The sequence below is a fragment of the Wyeomyia smithii genome, chromosome 2 (assembly GCF_029784165.1).
Source record: "Wyeomyia smithii strain HCP4-BCI-WySm-NY-G18 chromosome 2, ASM2978416v1, whole genome shotgun sequence".
Classification (NCBI taxonomy): domain Eukaryota; kingdom Metazoa; phylum Arthropoda; class Insecta; order Diptera; family Culicidae; genus Wyeomyia; species Wyeomyia smithii.
Window position 1 is genome coordinate 18,168,756 of NC_073695.1, and position 24,004 is coordinate 18,192,759.

General features: G+C 38.7%; 3 protein-coding genes across 14 annotated transcripts in view; 1 reads left to right on the plus strand and 2 right to left on the minus strand.

The window, feature by feature from the left end:
- The window catches only part of LOC129721137 (arfGAP with SH3 domain, ANK repeat and PH domain-containing protein), an 81,508-nt gene extending 78,630 nt beyond the window's left edge, over window positions 1-2,878 (plus strand). For all 10 annotated transcript variants that reach the window (XM_055673329.1, XM_055673323.1, XM_055673324.1 and 7 more), the window contains exon 16: window positions 1,163-2,878. In XM_055673329.1, the coding sequence (XP_055529304.1) occupies window positions 1,163-1,360 (198 nt within the window). In that variant the 3' untranslated portion in view covers window positions 1,361-2,878. The remainder of the gene's footprint in view (window positions 1-1,162) is intronic.
- A 9,476-nt stretch (window positions 2,879-12,354) lies between these two features.
- On the minus strand, window positions 12,355-17,637 carry LOC129723470 (cullin-4B). 3 transcript variants are annotated; one of them, XM_055677705.1, is made up of 8 exons: window positions 17,416-17,637; window positions 16,850-17,188; window positions 14,325-15,706; window positions 14,037-14,264; window positions 13,861-13,968; window positions 13,559-13,729; window positions 13,332-13,484; window positions 12,355-13,271 (listed from the first exon to the last, which is right to left on the minus strand). In XM_055677705.1, exons 2-8 carry the CDS (start codon window positions 16,989-16,991, stop codon window positions 13,176-13,178), a joined length of 2,280 nt encoding a protein of 759 aa, XP_055533680.1. In that variant the 5' UTR covers window positions 16,992-17,188; window positions 17,416-17,637; the 3' UTR covers window positions 12,355-13,175. The 3 variants fall into 3 exon arrangements, with proteins under 3 accessions (XP_055533680.1, XP_055533679.1, XP_055533681.1); XM_055677704.1 differs by having other exon boundaries at window positions 16,850-17,637; XM_055677706.1 differs by lacking the exons at window positions 16,850-17,188; window positions 17,416-17,637 and adding an exon at window positions 16,349-16,546.
- A 4,641-nt stretch (window positions 17,638-22,278) lies between these two features.
- Window positions 22,279-23,979, minus strand: LOC129723672 (MOB kinase activator-like 4). Its single transcript, XM_055678022.1, has 4 exons — window positions 23,845-23,979; window positions 23,324-23,487; window positions 23,047-23,256; window positions 22,279-22,980 (listed from the first exon to the last, which is right to left on the minus strand). The coding sequence occupies exons 1-4, from the start codon at window positions 23,902-23,904 to the stop codon at window positions 22,746-22,748; spliced, it is 669 nt and encodes a 222-aa protein (XP_055533997.1). The 5' UTR covers window positions 23,905-23,979; the 3' UTR covers window positions 22,279-22,745.
- Window positions 23,980-24,004: the final 25 nt, after the last annotated feature.

Sequence of the window (24,004 nt, forward strand, 5' to 3'; positions counted from 1 at the left end):
ACACGTTTGAGCCTAAAAGCACCTTTTTCGTCTTCAAGTTGTACATATTGATGCAAGGGTAGTTTGTTCTACGGCTCTAATCAATTAACAAGAGAAATACGTCGTGGAGCGAAGTGTGATACTTGACGCAAATTCAAATCAAAAAGTGAATCTAAAATTCAGTATTCATGTTGTGTTGAAAATACAATTTACATTCATGCACTTTTGGCTGTTTTCGAAAATGTCAAATTAAAGAAGCGATTTAAAAATATGTTTTTGAACAATAATTACTCATTTGCTACAACTACTTGCAGCACAGAGAACAGGCTTACAGCACATACTAGGGATGGGCAAACGGCTCACGAACCGTTCATATGATCCGGTTCTTAGAAAAGAACGAAAGAACGAACGGTTTACGAAAAAGAACCACTGTTCTTTGAGTGCACCAGAACTGACGGTTTGCGCGAACCCGAAATTTACCGAGACAACGCGAACTGTCAACGCTCGTGAATCGTTGTGAACCATGAGCCGTTCATATGAGTCGGTTTAGAACGGTGAGTGAGCAGTTCAGAGCCGCTCTTACAAAAGAGTCGACTCGCCCACCCCTAGCACATACATAAGAGAAACGTGCACTGGAGAAATTTTTTGGTACACTTTCCCATTAATGAATTGAGTTTAAAAATTGTACGTTCCAGCAACACTGCATAATATTATTCACCACAAATATTGGGCAACATTGCCCTTTTTGATTTGAACACCATCAAATTAGATGAAAAAGAAGAAAAATGATGACAACGGAACTCAATGAGAAATATGAAGGTGCGGAAGACCGAATTCTGTACAGTTCGTTATTGCTTTTATAAAAACTTTAATGACATACTTCTCAACTATGTTTACCTCACTTAACACAATCCACCAGCGATGGTTTCTGAATGGTAAAGATCTAAGAGGAAAAAGGGTAAAGCGCACAAAATTTCTTTATTTTTCAGTAGTTACAAAAATAGGGATCAATTTCGAAAATCGAAAGACATCATTCGGCAGAACCCAAATGTTCAACGAAAATTTTTTTAATTTAAAAATCATATGACTAATCGCACACACTGTGAAAAAATACTGTTTTTACTTAAACGAATATATTAAGTAACATTAATTCCTACATTCTAACATTACCATACTCTTCCAGACTGGTCCGCGGCGGTGCCGGGCCCTGTACGACTGCAATGCGGACAACGACGACGAGTTGGAGTTCAAGGAGGGCGAAATTTTGATCGTTCTGAACGAACGGACTGATGACGACAACTGGATGGAAGGTGAAATCGAAGGTGACAGCACGCGGCGGGGTATGTTTCCGGTAAGCTTTGTACAGATGCTGGAAGATTAGTTCGTACTCAAACCGGAGATGGAAAAGGGCAGTGAATAGGAGACCAGAGGAAACAAATCATTAGGAATGTTGCAAAAATCTAACTTCGGAGCTGAGCTTCGATTAATCGTTATACAAAAATGACATTCTGTGACACATTTATTAGGGAACTTTTGGGGTATACTCTGACGAAGAAGAAATTTCGATCGCGATGAAGGTAAACAAGAGTGATAATTCTAAGTCTGCTGATCTAAATATCGAACAAATTAAGCACCATAAGCGAACCCGCTACTGCGTTCTATTTATTCTTCATTTAGTTATGTACGTCTTCTTTGATTGTTCTCGTTTAGCAGAACAAATTAAACTGGGATACTGGGAATCCCATTATCGTCTCAACTGCTCAACAGGGAAGTATTTCCTATAGAATGTGCAAATGTTTAGCATTCACATCTCTTTTATATCTCATCAACTATGCCACAATTTTATCTAATATGTCCTCTCACTCATGTCACCTGTATTCAATACAAGTGCATTTTAAGCGCATATTACGCGAATGTTACACCTAAGATCAAAGCATTTATCCACAGGTACGTTTTTCAGCGTTTCGGCGAAAGTGTCAAAGACGAGGGAAAATTCAAAGCATATAAAAGATATTGTTTGCTAACTATTATTGATTATCTATATGAAGCATTTGGAACAAGAGAGAACAAATTAATAAAAATATTACATGCCCACGCAGGAAAGCTGACGGTTACAGAGTGAGTTCATTCCTGCATAAAAAAATTACTGTGGGTAGCGAAGTAATGAAATTAAAAAAACTTCATGTGCCAGTAAACAGAAAACAAATTTCTTAAGTTATGAAATAAAATTCTAGTAATAGTACCTATCCAGAACAGAATGAATGAAATAAACAAACAAATACAAGAATGTAAAGCAGAAATATCCAACCGTAGAAATCGTTACTCAATGTGTAATAGAATTGACGTCTCCTGAAGCTACAATCACAAAGTATAGAACCTGTCCTCCTCGATCGAGTTAGATTCTTCAATAGATCCAACTAATCTTCATCATACAGAAACTAAATATAAAGAAAAAAACTATTAAAACAACCAGATAGTTCACTATTACCGACTACCTACCAAATAAGTATTACTGTTGAAGCAAAAAAAGGAAAAGTATGTGACAAAAAAAATGAAAAGTTTAATTACAACTGTTAGAAGTGAATGAAATAAATAAAATAAAAATCGCGTTAAAACAGAAAGCAACGGTAAAATACTCGAAAAAAAAAAATTAACCGAACCACAGCAGATCGGAGATAAAAAATTAAACTACTATTACCATAAAAAAAATTGCAAAACTACTATTATACTAGGTGTGAGTGGATGTTGTTACTTGGAAAGTATACAAACAAATGAAGCGTAGTCATGTAAAATTTGTTGCTGAACGCTAGCAAAACAGAGCAAAAAAATGCAATGTAATAACCGGATAAACATCTGGAGAAAGCGCACGGAATAAATGCATGAAACTCATTAAGTGAAACACTGAGGATGTTTCTGTACTATGTAACGGTATCCGAATTCACTGATAGAAAGTATTGGCGTCCAAGCTGAGTTCCAAACTTGTATGAAGATTTTTGTAGTAGCAATTCGTAACCAGATAGCGCTACCAGTGACACCAGAGAAAAAAAAATTAGCGATAAGGACACCATGCGCAATTCTCTTTGAAATATTACACAGAATTTTCGATCAATGTTGTTCTTGCTTGGACGTCTATCTGTGGTATTGGTTTTGGGGGCCCAAAATAAACAGTTATTTTGTACTCCGAAGTTATATTAATATGTTGATAATTATACAAGGTTAATTGGTCATTTCTTTCAGGAAAAAATTTAAATCGATCAAAGTGATCAAAAGATTTACCACAGAAAAACAGACGTACCACGAAATTGATTTTCGTGGATCAAAATAACGGTCAATTCAAATGAGTTCCAGTTTTGCGGAATATATTCGCAGCGATGGTGGCGCTGATGTGCTTTTTTCCTTTGAACTTGTCAGTTGACAAATGTCGCGTGCCGAGCTGCCAAAACAGCAATTGTGTACGTAGTGGTACGTCTGTTTGTCTGTGGATTTACTCTGAGTAGCGCTCAGTAATATCACAGATAACAGATATCCAAGCTAGAACAAAAACTCCAGAAATCGTGTGTAAGATTTCAAATTCTTACTCGTTTGGAATGCTAACGACATCTTTCTGCAACTTGCGACTTGAACCACTTTAGTGATGGCAGCGCTGGATTATAGTCAAAGCTGCCAGACGTATGAAAGTTCTCACAAATAGTAGAGTCGCTGTTTGTGAGGATGTGATTGTTTTGTGAGGTTTGTGTATTTTTTTTTCATAGCAACATAAAAACAAACAAATTTATCGCAAACATAAACTGGGATTGAACAAAATGGTCGATTATGTACAAATTACGACTGCTCAAAATTTCTACATTAAAAAACGGCAACGCTTCTTATTGCAATAATATCGATAAGAGCTGGAAAACTATCGATTTTATCGAATCATTGACCACTAAGTGTTCTTAGCGCCACCATGCTGCGTATTGCGACATGCTAAAAAACCGTTGCATCTTTTTACACATGAAAAGCAAAATTAGCTTGGATGTCTGTTATCTGTGGTAATATTCTGTTAAAAATTGTGCATCGCTCTACACCAGAAAGCTGGATTTTGATCAGAGTGGCAATCTTTATTGCTATACGTTATCCTCCAATTTTCTATATTTCCTTTAAGGGAACATTCATAAATGACGTAGCATTTGAAGGGGGAGGAGGGGTTTTGCAGTTTTGTGACGAAATGTGACGAGGGGGAGGTCAGCCAAGCTACGTAGCAAATATGAAATTAAGAACTAATGTATAATGTACGGAAGAAAAACAAGTTCGTCAGCATAAGGCAATCCACGGGTGACGTTTCTTCGCTTGTACGTTTGTTATTGTTGCTGTTTTTCAAGCTGCAAAACCAAAACACGACCAGAACCGAAATCTTTTAATGTCGGCAATAATATCAAAAGTGATTTTTCATTGTTGTATTTAGGATTGGCACTCGCGATACTAGAGCTACCGATCGGATAACATTTGTTTTTCACGCTTCCAGTTGCGCCCGATCGAACATACATAAAGCTGTCATAAGTTGAAAACAGACTGAAATCAGCTGTTCGCAACTGCCTCGTGGATTGCCTTATAAGACACCAAATTTCCGGTGACGTCAGCTTAGAAAACAAAGTGGATGGAACTTTCGAGCTGTTATAACGGTTTGTTATTATCTCAACAAACACTGTTATGTCAGGTCTTAGTACTCTTCGCACGTTGGCTTCCATCAAGCTAAATATCAAGAACCGATTCAGCACAGACTCGAAAATAGTTAATGCGTTCCCAGTGAAAACATTGTTTTATGTTTGCTTCAGTCGTGTGCCTTCGAAAATTCGAAGTGGCAATTTGTGGCTTCAAAACCGTTTCATCACAGACAGACTTCCAAGCAAGAACAAAATTGATCGAAAATTCCGTGTAAATTTTCAAAGAGAATTGCGTTATAAATCACTTGTATACTAGCGCCGCCTGGTGACCTTATCGCTACAATACATTTTTTTTCGCTGGTGTATGAGGCTGGCGTCACTAGTAGCGCTATCTGGTTACGAATTGCTACTACAAAAATCTTTACACAAGTTTGGAACTCAGCTTGGACGTCTGTCTACGGTTTCATCTTAAGAGGTTATATACCTTTTTAGATCGATTTTTTATTGCATTATCTTAAAGTGCAACATCTTGAGAACATTTTCACAAATTTTCATAAAGATCTGAGCAATAGAGAGAAAGTTAGAGCGATTTGCAGCGCGCCTCGCCACGAATGCATAAGCTAAACTTTATGCGCGTTTTTCTCGGAATGGTGTTTCCCAAAAACTGACTTTGCGTGTTTACGATTGCGGTGAAACTACTGAACCGATTTTCTTCATCTCTTTTTTAATGTTCGTTATCAAATTCCCCGGTCGTTGGACGACCGATTTTTGATACACGAAGTTCAACTTTGCCGAAAAAACTATGTTATTGCAATTTTAAGGCCTAAACATGTTTTTTTTTCGGGAAAAACGTTCCCGTTTGCACTAATAATAAAATACTTAAAAAAACGATCGTTCAGATACTCGGCACACTTTTAAACTAATAAAATAATGTGAGTTTTATGATTTCGCTATCGTAAACACCGCAAACCTCTGCCAGAACTCTCAGAAAATTACTACTTTTATTTAATAATAAAGGTGCTACATGCTTGAAAAAAATCAAACTTTGCACTTTTTTTCGAACAAAAAGGTATATAACCCCTTAAGGTGATCCTTGATTTTTCGGGTTGCTGCAATATTGATACATACGGTGTGCACGTTTACTTACAGCGACACTAACGGCATCACTGCCCACTATTCAAAATTTCAAAATAATCGAGCTACGGAAGGCAAAAGTGGAGGTAGCAGCAAGCGCTTCAGCATTTTGTACAAATGCTAAAATGCTTGTTCAGCTACATTTGTACAAGATGCTGAAGCGCTTGTTCAGCTACAATTCAGTTTATATACAGCCAATGCAAAATTGTTAATGAAATAAACTCGAAAAAGATGTACGGGTTAAATCGATAGGTATGCATGTATATCATGATAGACGAATCGGCATCGCGTTCTACCAGCAACCTCATGAGCACGAATTCGAGATTCGAGACTGGCAGTAAAGTAATTGGGTACTAAAAAGGTAATTTTCACTAACAATAATACGAAAATAAACGATGAAAAATACACACAAAAGTGCAAAAAATTTCAAATTATATTTATCGTAGCTGTAATGAAGCTGAAAAAGCACTTTTTTCAGAAAGAAAGAATGTACAATTTTAGCCATGGAATTGTAATATAGGCGCTTATTTATACTATAAGCCAGCTACTGTTGGCTGTAAAAGAGTTTTTCTACAAGCTGTACAAAAAATAAATAATCGCTTCTACAGAATCGATCAACATGTAAGACAGTTGTTCAAATGGCTGAGCTATTTCTTATTAGGCCCTTGTTCGGCTATTTAGGAAGCCGAATGTAACAAGTAGCTGATTGAGTCCTCCAAACCGACTGATTAAAAGCTGATCAAACACAGAAATATATTATTCGACCTATGTTCAGCCGTCAGCTGAATAAGATTAGTTTTTAAAACGTTTATTCAGCCAAAAAATGTTTCTTGGGAATAGTTTGAGGTTAGTGAACTTCGCCGCGACCAGAAGAATGACGATCTGTAGTACACACTTTGCACGTCTGAACATTCGGAAGCATACCTGGAGTCACTCCGATTGGAGAGGCCTGCTCCCAGATCGACCATATGCTGATCGCTGATAGTTGTGCGGTCTTTTTGAAGGCCAAACATCGACTCGGATCAGGCATGTTTAAACCCACCACACCACCCGCGTGTGTGTTTCAAGCGATGCCACGGAGGGTATTTAGATTGCCCTTCAGTGCGTATACAAAACGAAAAACCCGCAGTGTTCTAGATAAAACAGCCCTTCGAAAGATTCGGCAAACACAAACCCGAGTGTTCTCAACTTCGTGAGCCCTCGGGAGCCTACACGTGTTTTCTCAAACGCTTCATTTTTTCAAAAGTACATATGAAAAAAATATTGCAGGTGGTTGTATGCGATGGCTAACATCCAACTATCCATTATTATTCCATTGTCAATCTCTTCGTGGCGAGTAATGTTTGTGTGTTCCCCGAAACTGCAAGCCCTCGGTTGCCTCATGTGCCGAAGTAAAAAATCCTCGGTTGGCGTGTTTATGAATGGCTCTCCAGTGTTTTGTCTTAAGCTCGCGACAAAGGGTAATACGAAATGCCCTGCGTGGTGTGTTTGTTAGCAGATGGGCCACATGCGCTTTGGAGTGCTGTGGTTTCCCCATGCCTGCTCGGATCACTATCTTGTGGTAGGTAATGTCGAATTCGTTTTCACGGCAGGACTATCCCGTCCCGGACTACGCTTTGCAGCTGAAAAAAAAAAACACTTTCCGAGCAGTTGCAATGGTGTGCGTAATACCAGAGGTAATTGTCACTTTTGTATTGGTCATTATCGCCATTGTCTTTTATCGCATTTGTGCTACTGTACGAAAAATTTGCCAATTTAATGAAAAATTACCAAATAACAAAATAAAATAAATAAAATTCAACCTGATGTTTGACACGCGAAGAACGATAATCAAAGCAAACCGATTTTGACACATTTTTTTTTATTTTGACACATACGTGTGAATATGTTGGTGTCTTCAAAACTGCACTCTGTTTCTTGTGCGGACTGTCCGGGAGAGAAAAAGGGTAGTCCGGGATAGTCCGGAAAATGTAAAAAACAGTGATAGGACAAAGTGTAGTCCGCGGGGTAGCTACACCGCAAGAACGAAAACGACATAAGATTCGCGCCCGGGTGTCCAACATATTTAAATCAAGTCGGCGAGGAAGATACGTTTGGACATCCAGAGGTTTTCAGCGGAATGAGTTGCTGCAGAGTATACTCGGAAAGTTGATAAACGGATCGGTGAACCAGCTGGAGTGGACCTGAATGAGCAGTAAGGGCACATCCATGATGCGGTCAGTAAAACTTCGTGGGAAGTGATAGGCATGACAACGGGAACCACGCGTAGTGGGTGGTTTGAGGCTGAGTGTATGAAGGTGACGAATGAGAAGAACCGGGCCCAAGCCAACACGTTAATAGCAGCTAATCGTGGGACGCGTCAGATGCGGGAGAAATATCTGGCGGCAAGATCTGCCGAAAAGAGCCTTCGCCGCTGTAAGAAACGTAAGCAATACGATTGCGTCCTCGCGGTGATGGAGCATTGCTTCACCAGGCACGACACGAGGAGATTCTATAGAATGATTAACAGAATTACCGGACCAGACCATGCGAACCTGATTACCATCAAATCGTAGTTGGCTTGGCGTTGAAAGCAACATTTTAAGAGGTGTAAAACAGTGAGGAAGGTAGGAGAGTCGTCGAGGGGAACAGGATAGAAATTGGGGAGGACGACCCAAGCAGCAAAATTTGTTTCGATTACGAACTTTGTGCATCACAGCAACAAATTCTTATGCGAAATTAAATTGCAGTTACATCTCAGTTTCTTATACAATGACAAAAAAAGCGCAGAAGGTGGAGCCAATTGCAACATTTTCGTTGTTTCAATACAAGTTTCAAGAATGAAACCGCAGTGTGTATGAACTAATGCATGGAATTTAATAACAACATGGTAAATGCTGCATGGTAAAATTTCAGCTACGAAGATGCATCGTAGGGTGCAACAGAAACTTCATGGCGTTGTGGTAAGATTGTGAAATGGCAAATAGTCAGAATGGAAAGAGATTGTCTGTATAGCGATTTATCTTTGATTATTTCCAGAAATTTGAGGATTCAACTCCAGTTATCAATTTCTATTCACTTTTCTCGTTTGTACTATTTACGTCATTTGCTGTAGAAACACATGAAGTTCATGGCTTAGTTTTAAATATTGCTTCCCTTGTCATGCCAGTGGTCATTACCAGTTTTAATTTTGTTTCTTCAATTCATCAGTACCTCAGCGTGATAATGAAATTCAAAGCAATTTATCACATTTCGTTTAAGAGACCCACACTTTTTGGACGACTTCTAGTCCAAGTACCCAAAAGTTACAACGCAGTAAATAACCTCATCTCCAAAAACAAATATAAGGCGAACGATCGAGCAAAAGTTGCTGTTACATGGCTTCAGAACATGACAGCAACTTTTAGAAGTATTTTTGTGTGTTTGTTTTTTGTATCTCGCAAGCATCACGTTGGCAACCTATATGCTCCACTCACTAGATCTATTCAGTGAAGGTTAGGTTTTCGAATGCCGTTTACACGTTTCAACAACAAATCCAACCTCGCGAATTACGTTGTTTGGTGTGAAGATTTTTGAAGCAGCGATGCAACTTTAGTTGTTTCTTGTTTCTTTACAATTTCATCGTAGTAACAAAAAATGTTTCTTTGAACCTCGGAATTTCATTAGTGCAACAAATGAACACAATTTATTTATTATTATGTTTCAATTGTTGCTTGGGGAACAAGCGGTGGACCCACCAATATTGGACGAAGTGAAGAATGCTTGAAAAGAGCTAAAGAACCACAAAGCCGCTGGCAAGGATGGCTTACCGGCCGGACTTTTCAAAGTCGGAAGCGAGCGACTGTGTAGTGCAATTCACCAGATTGTCCTAAGGGTATGGTCTGAGGAACAACTACCTACGGACTGGTTGGGAGGACTCATATGCCCTATCTACAAGAACATAGACTCGATTGTAGTAATTATCGAGGCATAATCCTTCTCAATTCCCTATCCTGTTCCAGCGACTGAGGCCGTTACAGGAAGCCTTTGTTGGAGAATACCAATGCGGGTTCCGAGCGGGACGATCAACAACGGACGAGATGTCCTTCAAAATTAATTGTACTGCTATCGGACGCGTTTGTGATGTAAGATTGTGTGAAGCAAGATGACGGGCTCTCGATTTTGCTGTTCAACATAGCTTTAGAAGGTGCAATACAAAAGGCAGGTGTGCAGAGGAGCGGCGCCATCATCACGAAGTCTAACATGCTTCTAGGCTTCGCGTACGACATTGGTATCATTGGTATTAACCGTAGAGCTCTCAGAAGAAAAGCTGCGAGCATTGGGCTCAAAATAAACACTGCCAATATGAAGTACATGCTAGCTGACACAGAGGGTGATAGTTCTACGGGTGTTGATGCTGCGGTGGAGATGGATGGGGATACTTTCGAAGTGGTCGACGAATTTGTTTATCTTGGTATTTTCGTGACATGTGATGGAGAGGTGAGCCGTGAGGTGAAGAGACGGATTGCGGATTGCGCAGTCAGCTTAGGTCTTGTAGCCTACAGATCCATGCGAAATTTGTGCTCTACGGACATGAATCGTGAACGTGGAAGAAGGTCGATTGACGAGCGCTTGGTCTCTTCGAGCGTAGAATCCTGCGATCAATACTCGGTAGCACACTAGAAAATGGGGTGTGACGCTGGAACTCTATTCTGTGAGGAAATTCGTTTTAAAGACGACTACAAAACTTGCACAACTCATAATTCATAGGCCCCTATTACAGAAGATGAGGCGAGCGGCGGTTACTCGTCTGACTAAAATTGGTTATGCAGATGGCGAGTCAGCTGAATTTCGGACGAGTAGCTCGCTTGTCACTCTATTGTCATCACTCATCAGCCAATTTTCACTCACGTTTTTTTTTTATTGTTGTGGAATTAGACTACTGCGTCCATCATTTAGAACTATTGTAGTATATCCCCCTTACTCACGTTACCTAACACAACATTTTGCTCGCCTCGTATGTTTTGTGGCAGAAAATTTGTGGCACGCACAATCAAGTGTTTTTTGGGCGCTGGAAAAATAAACAAACAAAAATACAATTAACTCGTTACTCAATTTGTGTACGACACCCAATCCCGAAACTTTATGTCCCGGGTTTTGTGCAGACAAATCAAACGTCTATTAAGCCTGTATTACACTCTTTGACCAAGCGTCAAATATTTGGCACTTTTTGACAGATAAAAATTTGGTCAAAGATAATTGTTTGTCACTCTCCAATTTTAACATGGGGCAAACACGGGCAAACAACAACCATAATGTCAAATAAATTTGACCATTATGTCAGAAGGTCAAATATTTGACCATTAGACAAAGAGTGTACTACAGGCTTTACACTGTGCTACAAAATGAAAAAAAAAAAATGCAAGACCTTCTGAAGTGACCTAGTGTAGGTTGTAGGTCTTGTTGAGTGTAACATTCGCTCATACTAGAAATTTTCCAAACACCCCCAAAATCTGAAGTTATGGTCAAAATACGGTTTTTTGGACCTCAGCGCATATAATATTTTTTAACTCAGTCATTTGTCAACCGATTTTCAATATTAAAGCAGTTTTAGAAAGGACAAATAGAGCTTTCAAAATATATACAGGTTTATTCTAATATCAATAAAACTTGTTAAGTTATTTGAGTTTATATCTAATTTTAGAGACTTTTTCACGCAATTTTTCAATTTCATTTTAAATTTGCCGTCTATTTTTGTAAGAAACATACCACAAATACACTATAATTTCGACGATTTATTCAATTCCGAATCAAATGAAAGAAGTTTTCTGGAAATCGGTTGATATTTGGCTAAGTTATATATTTTATAAAGAAAACCAAAATTGTTGGCTTCTATCGCACATTTATTTCATGGTGCTACAAATGATGAAAAAATGCAAGAACTTTTGAAGAACATTTTTTCATCATTTGTAGCTCCGTGAAATAATTGCGCGATAGAAGCTAAAAATTCTGGTTTTCTTAAAAAATATATAACTTAGCCAAATATCAACCGATTTTTACAAAACTACTTTCAATTGATTCGGAATTGAATAAACTTTGAAAATTATAGTATATGTGTGGTATGCTTCTCACAAAAATAGACGGAAAATTGACAATTAAATTGAAAAATTGCGTGAAAAAGTCTAAAAAATTAGGTTTAACCTCAAATAACTCAACATGTTTTATTAATATTAGAACAAACCTGTATATATTTTGAAAGCTCTATTCGTCCTCTTTCTAAAACTGCTTCAATTTTGAAAATCGGTTGATAAAAGACTGAGTTAAAAAATATTATATGCGCTGAGGTCCAAAAAATCGTATTTTGACCATAACTTCAGATTTTGGGGGTGTTTGGAAAATTTCTACAACCTACACTAGGTCACTTCAGAAGTTCTAAATCGCTGTAGCACATTGTTATTGAATTTAAACCATTTCCTAATAAACGATGCTTGTAAAGATTGGTTATCAATTTGCAATTCGTCTCGTGATAGCAATGAATATTGAGTTTTATTCATCCGTTCAGATCCCTAATATAATCGCGTTGTGAAGTAGCTTATTCCACACTTTAGGAGGTTGTTTAATTTAAATCCAGAAGCAAACATAGACATGTAGCTTTATTAGAACTTTTATTTTCCTCCTTTTTTTTTGTTGCACTTACAAGGTGTTCAAAGACTGCAATTTTTAATTAATTCCATTAGCGTCACTAGCATTACCAACTAATTTTATGTTTCTGTTTACCATTTTGTGTTCTAATCGCTACAACAGCAATCGTATGCAAATTATTTACAAAGGATATTTCATTGGTTGTTTTTTTTTCTGTATTCGCTGCAATACACAATCCGTCTTACCTGAATCACGTATCTGTTTGTGTCTCTGTTGTCGCATTGCAATTGGACAGGCCATTGTCGAGCTGTTCGGTTAGGCGGTAGTAATGCCTTGTGTTCAGTTTATAAACGATCGGCTTCACCAGCGATGAAGACACGAACGGGGGGAGGACCGTCCTATCAGTACGGGCATCGATTGGAGCTTTAGAGTTTTTATCCTAACGTCGCGTTGCTATAAACTTCTTCGTACAACTCATCGTCGACTTGTAAATTTATTATGAAATAGCGTATCGTAATAGTTTGACCTAACTGCGCCTGCACATACTTCTCTAAAACAAACTGGATCACCTGGCAATCCTCAGCGGACACGGATTTTAAAGAAATCGCGAATATTTTTTTTTTTTGCTTTTCCGGTAAGCTCAAATGGTCAAACACTTACCGGCTTTCTTGTTGAATAGCTTAAAAAACGGGCTTTTTTCATCGCGAAGTTTTCTTCGAGAGGGTTCAATTTGGTCAATAGATTGAGCAAAGTCTGCATGTGCCATCTTTTGCTGCTGCCGCTGGCTCACTTCTCTATCTAATTGTTGGGGTAGGCGCTTTAGGCGACGTAGTTGTATTGATTCTGGTTGTCCTTATCCCGCTCCATGTAATCCCGGTCGATCAGCGACTCGATCCGTTTTTTGAGGTCCGCCGGCTGCAAGAACAACGAACAGGTTAGGTTGATGTTGAAAACCTCTAATATGTTAGCAATTACCTTCACTGGAAAAGTCAGATGCATGTACAGCTCGCTGATGAGCAAATTGTGGCTGAGTGTTTTTCTCATCTTCATGATGCGGACAATCGCTGCGTCAATCTGGTACTGTCGGTCCTGGTAGACGCGTTCCTCAGTTGCTTTCTGTTCCTCGTTCTGTCAAAAGACAAATTAAAAAAAAAATAAAATTAATTTTTTGCCCTTTTATAAGCAACTTGACCTGAACTAACCGTTTCCTTCATTTGAATTTGATTGATTTTAATTCTAAACAGCTTGTTCGTAAACTCATTGTTGAACTGGAACTTGTCATTGTCCTCTACCTCGCGTCCTTTCGGGATCTTGGTGAGTACGCGGGCCTTACCGCAGGCCAGGGACTGCAGGGTGCGGCGCAGTTCACCATCCTGGAATCGTGGAAGAAATTTTAGCTGCTTAGAACCTCCTTAATTGAAATTATTGCAGATTTTGAAGATTTCAATCGTACTATTTGATGGAGGGGTAATAGACATTCGCATCATTAATAAATAACACTCACTTCGATGTTGACCGCCGCTTTAATCTCCTCGAAGGTAATGTTGGGATTGTAGTTGAACAGAAGCAGAACCAGTCCTTGGAACAATGAAACCTGCAAGTCTTTTGGTCCCTGTTAAATAAATGTGGAGAGAAATCGATGAGTATTTCCCATTGCCTCGATTTGCGATCCATACTCACCGCATCGAAGCGCGCCTTTAGAACGCAGTGCCCCAGCGTCGGCTGCCACTGCAGCTTTCTACCGCTGTGCTTCGCCAGATAGAATTTGTTGAATATCGACTGGTACTGCAGCAACTCCTGGGGCAATGTAACCTCCATCACCGGATAAGTAGGCCAAAATCCCATCGTCAGAATGTTAACTGTTAAATCAATATTCTGCAACTCTTTGCTTTCCGAGTTTGCCATGTACTGCAAAAAATAACTTATCAAACGCGTTTCGCATGTAAAACAACAAAAGTCATCACTCACCTGCCTAAATGCGATATTAATATCTCTACTCAGCTCCATATCCTTAAACATTCCTTCCAACTTGGAGGTAAAACCGCCACCGCATTCTTGCTTCAGCTTCGATAGCATACTTTTCTCTGCGTCAACCGAAGCGGATTTGCCAACCAACAACCGCTTGGCAAGATCCTTCTTGTAGAATGCCTCGAACACGTCCTTGCCATGGATAAACCGAAACTGAACCATAATTTTGTCTAAAATCTGTTCCAGTTCCTCCTCGGTTGCTTCCTTGTTGCCGGCACGCAACTTCATATCAACGTATTTGGCAATCAGTTCGGCTGGCTTGTTCGAGCGTTGATTGACGAAGAACTCGAACGCTTCGCGGAGGGAATTGGAAAACTTCTCGTTCCGATCGAAGCACGAGTTGACAATGTTGTCCAGCTTGTCTTTGAAATCTAGCAAATCCTGAACCATTGATTTGTCTTTCTCCGGATCGATCACTATTGTGCGACCTTTCTTTTTAATGTACGCGTTGAAGGAAGCGCACAGTTCCGTTGTTCCATTTTTGACTCTACTGAACAGTGAGTAGAGAAGGGTCAGATCGGAAAGACGATTTCCTTCCAGCAGTTGGTCGAGACCCTTCTGCAGGATTCCGGTTATGTGTTCGGTTATTAGTTGGCGTTCTACGGTCACAATCAAATGGTGTTTCGTACAACTGTCTAGATAATGCAGAAGGCGCTCATTTTCCTCTTGTAATCGCTTGTCGACGTGAAGCAGATAATCAGGAACTTCCAGTTCTTCCATTTTGGCCTGCCCTTCCGATTGGTACAGGTGCTTCGTGGCGACGAGGAACTTTTGCTCAAACGCTTCCTTGTAAATTTGTAAATCGGACAACATTCTAAGTAAACTTTTCAATAGTGTTCTATCCACGGTGTCTCCATTTCGCTCTTTTTCGATCAAAATAAGTATACCCTCTACCGTCCGAGCCTGTACCAATGTGTTCATGGCTATATGATCACGAAACAGCTCCAGCCCCATGTCCCAGATGGAATGGACGGTCGGATTCTGCAGAACGTACGTCCTGTCCAGATATAGAAAGATACTTCTGATCATGATCATCTGCTGACAATGGGACTGCCAGCATTCGTTCATCTTTTTCAGATAGACCAGCTTGTCGATCGATTCCGCCAGAAAGGAAGTGATGTTGGCCTTCACATGTTGCTCGGCTAGGGCCGTCAGGTTGACGTACAGCTGCGAGTCCATCTTATGACTGCACATATTCTCCACCGCTTGGTACAGTTCCTCCAGTGAGTACTCGATTCGCTTGGACGTCTGGATGGCGACGACTGCCTCGCGGAGTTTCTGCCAGGTGTGCTCCTGGTAGTTCTCCGGCAGCGTGGGTTTGGCTGCAATGGCATATAAGTTTTTTTTGGTGCGTTATAAAAGGTTCCAATATGATTTGTTGTAGGTTTGACACTGGTAAGCATTAGAAATGTGACTTTTTATTTAAAGCTATTCCCTAATTCAACCACGCCGTAGCATAATAAACATTTTAGTCATACAATGATTCATTGCTTTTTATTCAGTAAAACAATTGTATAATGGCTATTAGAACTTATTAAAAGGAATCATCCTTAACAGTAAAAATCCGATAATAAGCCATGTGCCACTTATCTAAATTGTAGTTCACAGAACATAATAATTGAACCTTGCATACGAAAATCGTGCCCAAGCGTTTTTATATAACGATGAATAATCAGCAATTCAGGCCAATGAAAATAATAATTAGTATTTAACTAGTCCTATAAACAAAAATCTATCGCATGCTAACCAAATCAGTGACACACTAAGTTCGAGGCCAATCGATAGCAGCCAATTGCGAATAACGAATGAAACGCAATCAACGAAAATTCTTCACCAGGTATTTTCCCACTATTAAATGTAAATTAATTTATTTCGACACCTGTCGGTAAACAATTCTAATAGGGCAATGACCTATTTTATTAAGGCGTAATTCGAACTTCATGTTTGTGAAACAATCTTAGTACCGTATAATCACAAATCAGCTCAACACTAAGAAAAGTGACCCCGACATCACGAAAAAATGCACTATATTCTTCAAAGCACACAACAAGAGTTTAACATTGGTTTTAAACATTTCGGAAGACCTTGGACTGCCGTAAAGCAATATATACGCAAGCATAATAAAATCAGCCCTAGTTTATCAGATTTCTAAGTGTAGCTACTTGACGAAGGCTGAAAACTGCTAAAACTATAGCGAACGCTGGGTACCGGGAGGAGGGGGCGGGTAACGGAAGGAACGAAAGACGCACGCGAAATTAATCGCACTGGTGCAGCACCTTCGTTGTAGTGTCCGTATATGAAAACCTTCAAGGTAAGCTATTTTTGCCCAGAATTCGTTTCGCTCAGCTCAGTACAAGTGTTGGTATCTATTGCTTTGCTAGCGACAGTTTTACGCAGAAATAAGTCAACAATCGCATTTGGACAAAGTTTTCCATGTCACCAACATACGCTGAATTGTTACTTACATTTGAAGTTTTTGATGACAATCTTCTTGATATCCCCGGGTTTGCCTGTTCCGGTGTTGGTTGTCATTTTGATGACCGCTCCATTGGTGTTGCTGAGGGCTGAGAAATTGGCCCGTTTCCGGTCATTTTCGGTCAGATTCATGGCGCTACCCTCTTCTTCGGATGCTCCAAGAGCAAAAGTGCTGCTGCTGCTGCTCCCAACGCCCGTACCAGATTTCAATCGTTTTCCGGAAAGATCGCGACCACTTCTACCACCACCACCGCCGGAACCGGACGAATCTCGCTTTCGTTTCGAAATTGTGACCAAATTTGCCGTGACGCTCGTACCGGAAAATTATCCTGCGGAACGAACCAAAACGAAGCGAGTGCAGATGATGATTCTCCTCGCGATCACAAGTTTTATTGTTGTGCTGCAAGAACTGTCAAATTCGTGGACTCATACACACAACCAATCGTAAACTGTTCTGAAGCTACAACTTTACGGGTGCACGAAAAGGACAAGCAGTGCTCCGTGGCGGCAAGTCTGCACCATTCAGCTGTCACTTTACGACCAGGAATTTTCTCACCTTTTAGAAAATCGAAAACACTTCGAACTAAATCTTCAATTTCCACAACTGTTTTAATCGACAAACTGTTTCTCGTTGTTGAGGCTAGCTTGCCTTGAACAGAAAGAACGAAAAGTAGCACACCGTTGACCGATTCTACGTCTTTTTCGACCACTTAATCAGGAAAAACGAACTGAACAATCGCACACTCACCGCACATCAGCTTGTTGGCTTTCGCTTTCTTCGCTGTCGCACGCTGTTACAGGCGGACAGTGATGCCAGAGATTGAGAAATTAGAAATGATAAAAGCCATTTTTAAGATAAGATGTACTACATTTGCTTTTTAACGCGGTGCTCAAATTTTAAAAATCTGCATTTGGCAGAAAAGCTTCTGTCTGATTGTATTAGATATGTGCGCAGCCGAATTTGGTGCTTCCTAAAATTACGGATGTAAGCAAAATTTGCTTTTTTTGTTTTTTTTTTCTGAACATTAGTTTGAGCTCAAAAAAAAAATTCTTTTTTCTTGTTTGATATGTCGATTTAAAAAAGTTCTAAATAAAAAATGCTAGGAAATTCAAAGATAAAAATCCATAATATATTTTGTATTAAAATATCCGTGAATCCGACGAGCCTAATTATCATTTACATGTGGCCGATCTGGCCGCAACTTTGAAAGGGGCGTTTGAATTTACGCATTACAAGGAATTACTTTCGATGTTGCTACCGCTCTTTTTTGTGTAAGTAATATTTTCGATAATCTGTTCACGAAGCATCTCCAATACTGTTCTATGAAACATTATTGATACTATTTACTATTTTACGAAATATTACTTTTTCTTTAAGTTATTGTATTAGTTATTCACTCAAGCGGCGTGTTTCTAAATCATTTTACTTTATCCTCAATTGGGTTGTTTAGTTGTATACAAATTTTTAATTTTTATATATCAGGTGAAAGAGGGAGCTTTTCTGAGCCAAACGTGATTTCAAAAAAAATCCTATCGTTGTCCTTCGATTTTTAAATAAAAAATAAGCGATTTGTTAGTCGAGCGATTTCTACACTGAAAAAACTACGCACGCTCCATCCAAGTGTTTCATCAATTGGAAATGAAAATGACTCCGCATTGTTATTAGCAGAATTTTTTTTATCGAATTCAATCATTTTTCACTTTCGTTTCAAGTTGTCGCACACATCAACTTACATCCATTAGCCGCACTTCATTTACGCATGATTTCAACATCCCTTTCAAGTGAATTGCACTTGAATCTGCCTCACTGTTTCATCACAGTGATTATCATGTGCGAAACACTTTCAGTTGATTTGTTTTGTTTTTATATGTCAAATGAAGTGCCGTTTGTGTTGAAAAGTAGAAGTATGGCGACAGATGGAGAGTCAGAGAGTGTCATACAGTTTTAAAGTTCGACGATTTTCCGGACAACATCTGTAAGTTTTTGCAAGGTAAGTGATTTACGTCACGTAAAAGAATCGAATTCTAATTTTATTTCGTTCTTTCAGGACAAAATCACAGAGATTCTGAAGAAAGCAGCATCTCTACGCTAGAGGCAAGTATTTGTTTACTAAAACATCAGTTAACTAAATTAAATTAATTAAATTCTTTATTTGCTTTACAGGTTTCTACAACAGAGAACTAAAGTTTATATTTGGTGATTAATTGTTATAGTGAAAATTTAATTTTAAATCTTATAAATGAAACAAAGATTACAATATTTGCAAACACTTCATGTAAAACTGTTTTCATTTTAAAATCGAATAAAAATCATTCGAAGCTCGGTAAACATTCATTTAAGATTCAAAATCCAAACACTTTATGTTTATATGTCATAACACGAGTATTAAGAGCGTTTTCCTTTTGAAAATGAGGTGTTGCACGATAAATAATTTTAAAGTGTTTTGCATATGAGTTCTATATGTTTTGACCAGTAGGGCGAAATCAAGTGCAAAACACTTTATAATATCGTGTCGATTTCTTTGAGTGTAGCAGTTTTCATTTGTGATTGCTGTGATTGCTAAGAAAACGCAACTTTTTCAAATCTAAACATAAAAAAGCAGCTCTGTCTGTCTGTCTGATCCATATAGGCTTGGAAACTACTGAACCGATTGGCGTGAAATTTTGTATATAGGGCTTTTAGGGGCCGAGAAAGATGACTAAGATAGTTCGAGACCCCTCCCTCTTCTGGAAGGTAGGGGTCTTATACAAATGAAACACGAATTTCTGCACATCTCGAGAACTACCCGCATAATCAATAACCATAGAACATGCCTAACAACTAGTTCGGGTTATAGTCCCGACTGTATGGGGTATCGTTAAACCATATGGATTATCATCCGTTTATGGTTATTGATTATGCGGGTAATCAAGTAAGTGGAACCAAATTTGGCATGTGGATGTTTTCGAAGGTAACAAATATACCCATAATGGTTTGACACCCCTCCTTCTTCTGTAAGAAGGGTTCCCATACAAATGAAACACAAATTTCACACAGCTCGAGAACCAATCGAGCAAATACAAACAAATTTGGCATGTGAATGTTTTTAGGGGTAACAAATATGTCCATAATGATTCGACATCACTCCTTCTCCTAGAAGGAAGGGGTTCCAAACAAATGAAACACAAATTTCTACACATCTCGAGAAATGACGACCTGAATGGAACCAACTTCGGCAGGTGAATATTTTCAGAGGTTGCAAATATTTCCTTGTTGTTTCGACACCTCTCCTTCTTCTAGAAGGGAGCGGTTCCATATAAATTTAACAGAAATTTCTGCACATCTCGGGAACTAACCAAGTAAATGGAGCTAAACTTGGCAGGTGAATGTTTTTAGGGGTAACAAATATGTCCATAATAGTTTGAGACCCCTCCCTCTTCTGGAAGGAAGGGGTTTACTAGAAATGAAACACAGATTTCTGCACATCTCGAGAAACAATCAAGTAAATGGAACCAAATTCTATATGTTGAGGTTTTGAGAACAAAAAAAAATCATGGTGGTTCGACACCCCTCCCTCTTCTGATAAAGAGGGCTTATACAAATGAAAGTAAATTTTTTCTCCACAACTCAAAAACTAATCAAGAAAATGGAGCCAAATTTGATATGTGGAGGTTTTTGAGAGCAAAAGATATTTTTATGGTGGTTCGACACCTCTCCCACTTCTGGATGAGAGAGCTCTTATACAAATCAAACACAAATTACTCTAGTGGTTTGACACTCCTCCGTACTCTGGAAGGGGAGAGAGGTCTCCCATACAAATTAAACAGATATTTCAACCAGAATTTTCGGAAAACAGCTTAAAATGGTCGGGTCAATGCACAAGAGCCAAACTCGACTTCAGACGTCATTTTTAAATTTAAGATGAGAACTTCCGGTTTCCGGAACCAGAATGACGCTTAGAGGCCAGAAATTGTCTCTAAATGCCATTTTGAAATCCAAGACACGAAAATTGGGCGGGACTGAGTTTGGGTCAGCTAGTTATATATAAAAACTAGTATAGGTAAACAAAATGCAGGGATTAAGAAATACGTATTTTTTTAGCGAATAGAATTATCAGCTTATCAGTTTTATGAAATAAAATAATATTTACAAAAGTGTAGGTCGCAAATAGTTCCCAAACAAATCTTTATCAATTTTCCTCATATTCATGAACCGTATATTTAAAATCAAAACTAGTATATGAATTAACTGTATAATATTTTCATCAATCCGGAAAAATACAATATTTCGCAAGCGAAAAAAGTTCCATAGTTTTTTTTTTTCAATAAAATGTCCTTTCTACGTAAAAGATCATATAAATTACTGCATACGGAGTTACAAAATGTTTTTTTTTTCATTGAATATTAGAAGGATTCATGTAGAGTAGTTCGTCTTTGTATATTAGCTTTGTGTAAAAACCCCTATTATTTATGGTACTTTTAACATTTGCCACATTTTATTCGATACCGACTCGAACATAAATATAGACGAAATGATGTTAAAATCCTCAAGGAATACCGTATTTTTTACATTGGTAAACCGCCACTAGGGATAGGAAGACCGTTCGCTACTGATACCTCTACGTAAATTAAAACGTAACATAAAAAACCATCCTGATTTCGCCTGGTGACAACCTCCATGTTCACTCTCTGCCACAGCTACTTTAAACATCTTATACGGGAATGAATGGAACTGTAAACACCGTTATGTTATATATCATAATACTCATGATTTTTATTTGACTTCGTCTCCATTGCTAGATTACATGTTTTCCTTGCAGATGTAAACCTTTCTCGAGTGATTCCGTCGACACTTTGTGTTGTCAGTTTCCAGAGATGGTCATTTTCGCGCTGTTGTTGCTCTCTTGTGTTCATTTTCACTATTATTTATGTACTGCGACTTTTTATTACGTCTGTTAGTGCGCTGCAAACAACTGTGTTTAATTCTACTTAGTTTGTCATATTCTAGTCACGAGAACTGTAAAAAACTGACACATGTTTCGGCTCACGTTGCTCAAATAAGATTTGCTCCGTTGATCTAACGCTATGAACATTTGTTTAATGTTAGCATCCATTATGCTTGATTTTTTCTCCTTCTCAGCCAGAGATTGTTTTACTTATCATACAGTGTTACTTGAATGATTTGTTACAAAGTCCCTTGTATATACAAACAAAATCAAACAGACCGCGCCTTTGCTCACAAACCTATACAGATTGATGTGAAAAACATTGTTTTGATCAAACCTATACAGATTGATGTGAAAAACATTGTTTTGATCCAAAGGAAATTTGACAAAATTTGGAATTCAATGGAGGGTTCGATTTAGAGTTTTTGGTTACTTTTTTTGGTGAGTAACCTTCTTATAATTTAGTTATTGTTTGTATTTTTTCCGTTATTCGATATAGTTTACAGGTTCAGTTTGGAAATATCTTTAAACCTAAATTTTTTTCGATACCAATAGTTTATGTTCTGAATGACTTGTTTAGTTATGCCTATTAAGGTGACTTTTTATTGATGTTTATAATTGTATTATAATATCTTTGATTACAATTTTTTCCAAATATACACAACGAAATGGGAAAGTTATAATCTAAATGAAACTAAGAATTGGTTGATAATGCAGCACATAAAAGTAAAAGTATTAGATTCGCCGGCTGGAAAATGTTAAATGATGATTATGAAAACCGATTTACTGTCCGCTAAACCGGAATAATTTACGAAGTACATTTGTTTTTTTTTTGTCGTACGAGAATGGAAAATTAACAAGCGGTTAGCACTTTGTCACTTTTAAATTTACGAGTCGGATTCATAATGTCGCAGAGCTTGCAAGTAACAGTCATGACTTGATAACAAACAGTTGGCATACTTTAAGCTTCACTTTCCCCGGGCGTCAACTCACACTCGGGAATCGGTACAATCAGATTTTCCTTCGACATCAGCGAATATTTGGTGACGAAATGCGTAAACCGTAGACATAGATAAGTTTCTTCCTCAAACTCATTAAATATTCGCCGATGATGATAATAAGCGTGCGAGAAGATCCGATACACGCGTCGGCATACTGAGCCAAGTTTTGACACCGACGATTCCTTGATTGATACCCTGTGATAATGAAACATTGTAAATTTAATCAAAAGTTTCACAATTAAATATCCACAACTGACTCACCTGCTAGGAAAATATTTATTGCTATTCAGAAGGCATGCGGCCCCGTCCAGTGTGTGGCGCGTATAATCTATTGCCGGGCACTCTTTTGGTGTTTTGTGTGCCGCACAGAGAAATATCCACTGCTCGGTAGCCGTCATTTGAGTGCACGTCGCGGGAAAGCACTGTGTCTGCAATCTCACCGCCAGTCCATTCAATTCCATACAAAATTGTCTAAAAAATCATTTGCAAACGAAAATGTTAAGTTACTATTTCTAGCAGGTGCTCCGGTTTGCCTTACCTAAGATGTTCGTACTTCCAAACACCTTCATCCTGCCCATCCGGCATGGTCAATATCTGTTCCACGTTCGAGGGATCCTTTTTGATCATCTGTTGGATATACTGCTGCACCGCGAGGGTGCTGTCCATTTCCTCGAACGGTTCATCGGGCCAACTAGAAAAATCCTGTACAGGAGTTGTTCGTTAATTTTCTATAAATTACAAATTGAATGTGTACACATGATGTTTTGATAATCACAAACTTTGAGCACAAAAATTATTTGTTTTTCAGTCTCTCACACCGTTAAAACTGCACTCTGATAAGGACGTACCAACTGCGCTCCGCAATCTCCTACGCTTCCAGTGTGAAAGCAAAACGAGTGAATCGATTGTCATCGACTTTCCTTCACTTTCACACACAGCACTTTTACACTTCAATTTTTAGCCCGGAAACGGTACGCCCCTCCAGGCATTCAAGTTCCCCGAAAACGGTATCGATCGGGCTGGCAGTTGCACCGCTTTATACTGCTTGTTTTTACCTACCTTAGCTTTGGTTCCGGGTCTGTTTCGTCTCAGGATTGTGGAACCGTCAGCCATCTTCATGATTGAAAATCTTTTCGTCTGCCCTGCAGTGACAGTTACGGGTTTGACATTGCTGTTCAGTGCAGTTGACGGTAGTTAGCGCTGGTGTCACTGAAGGGTA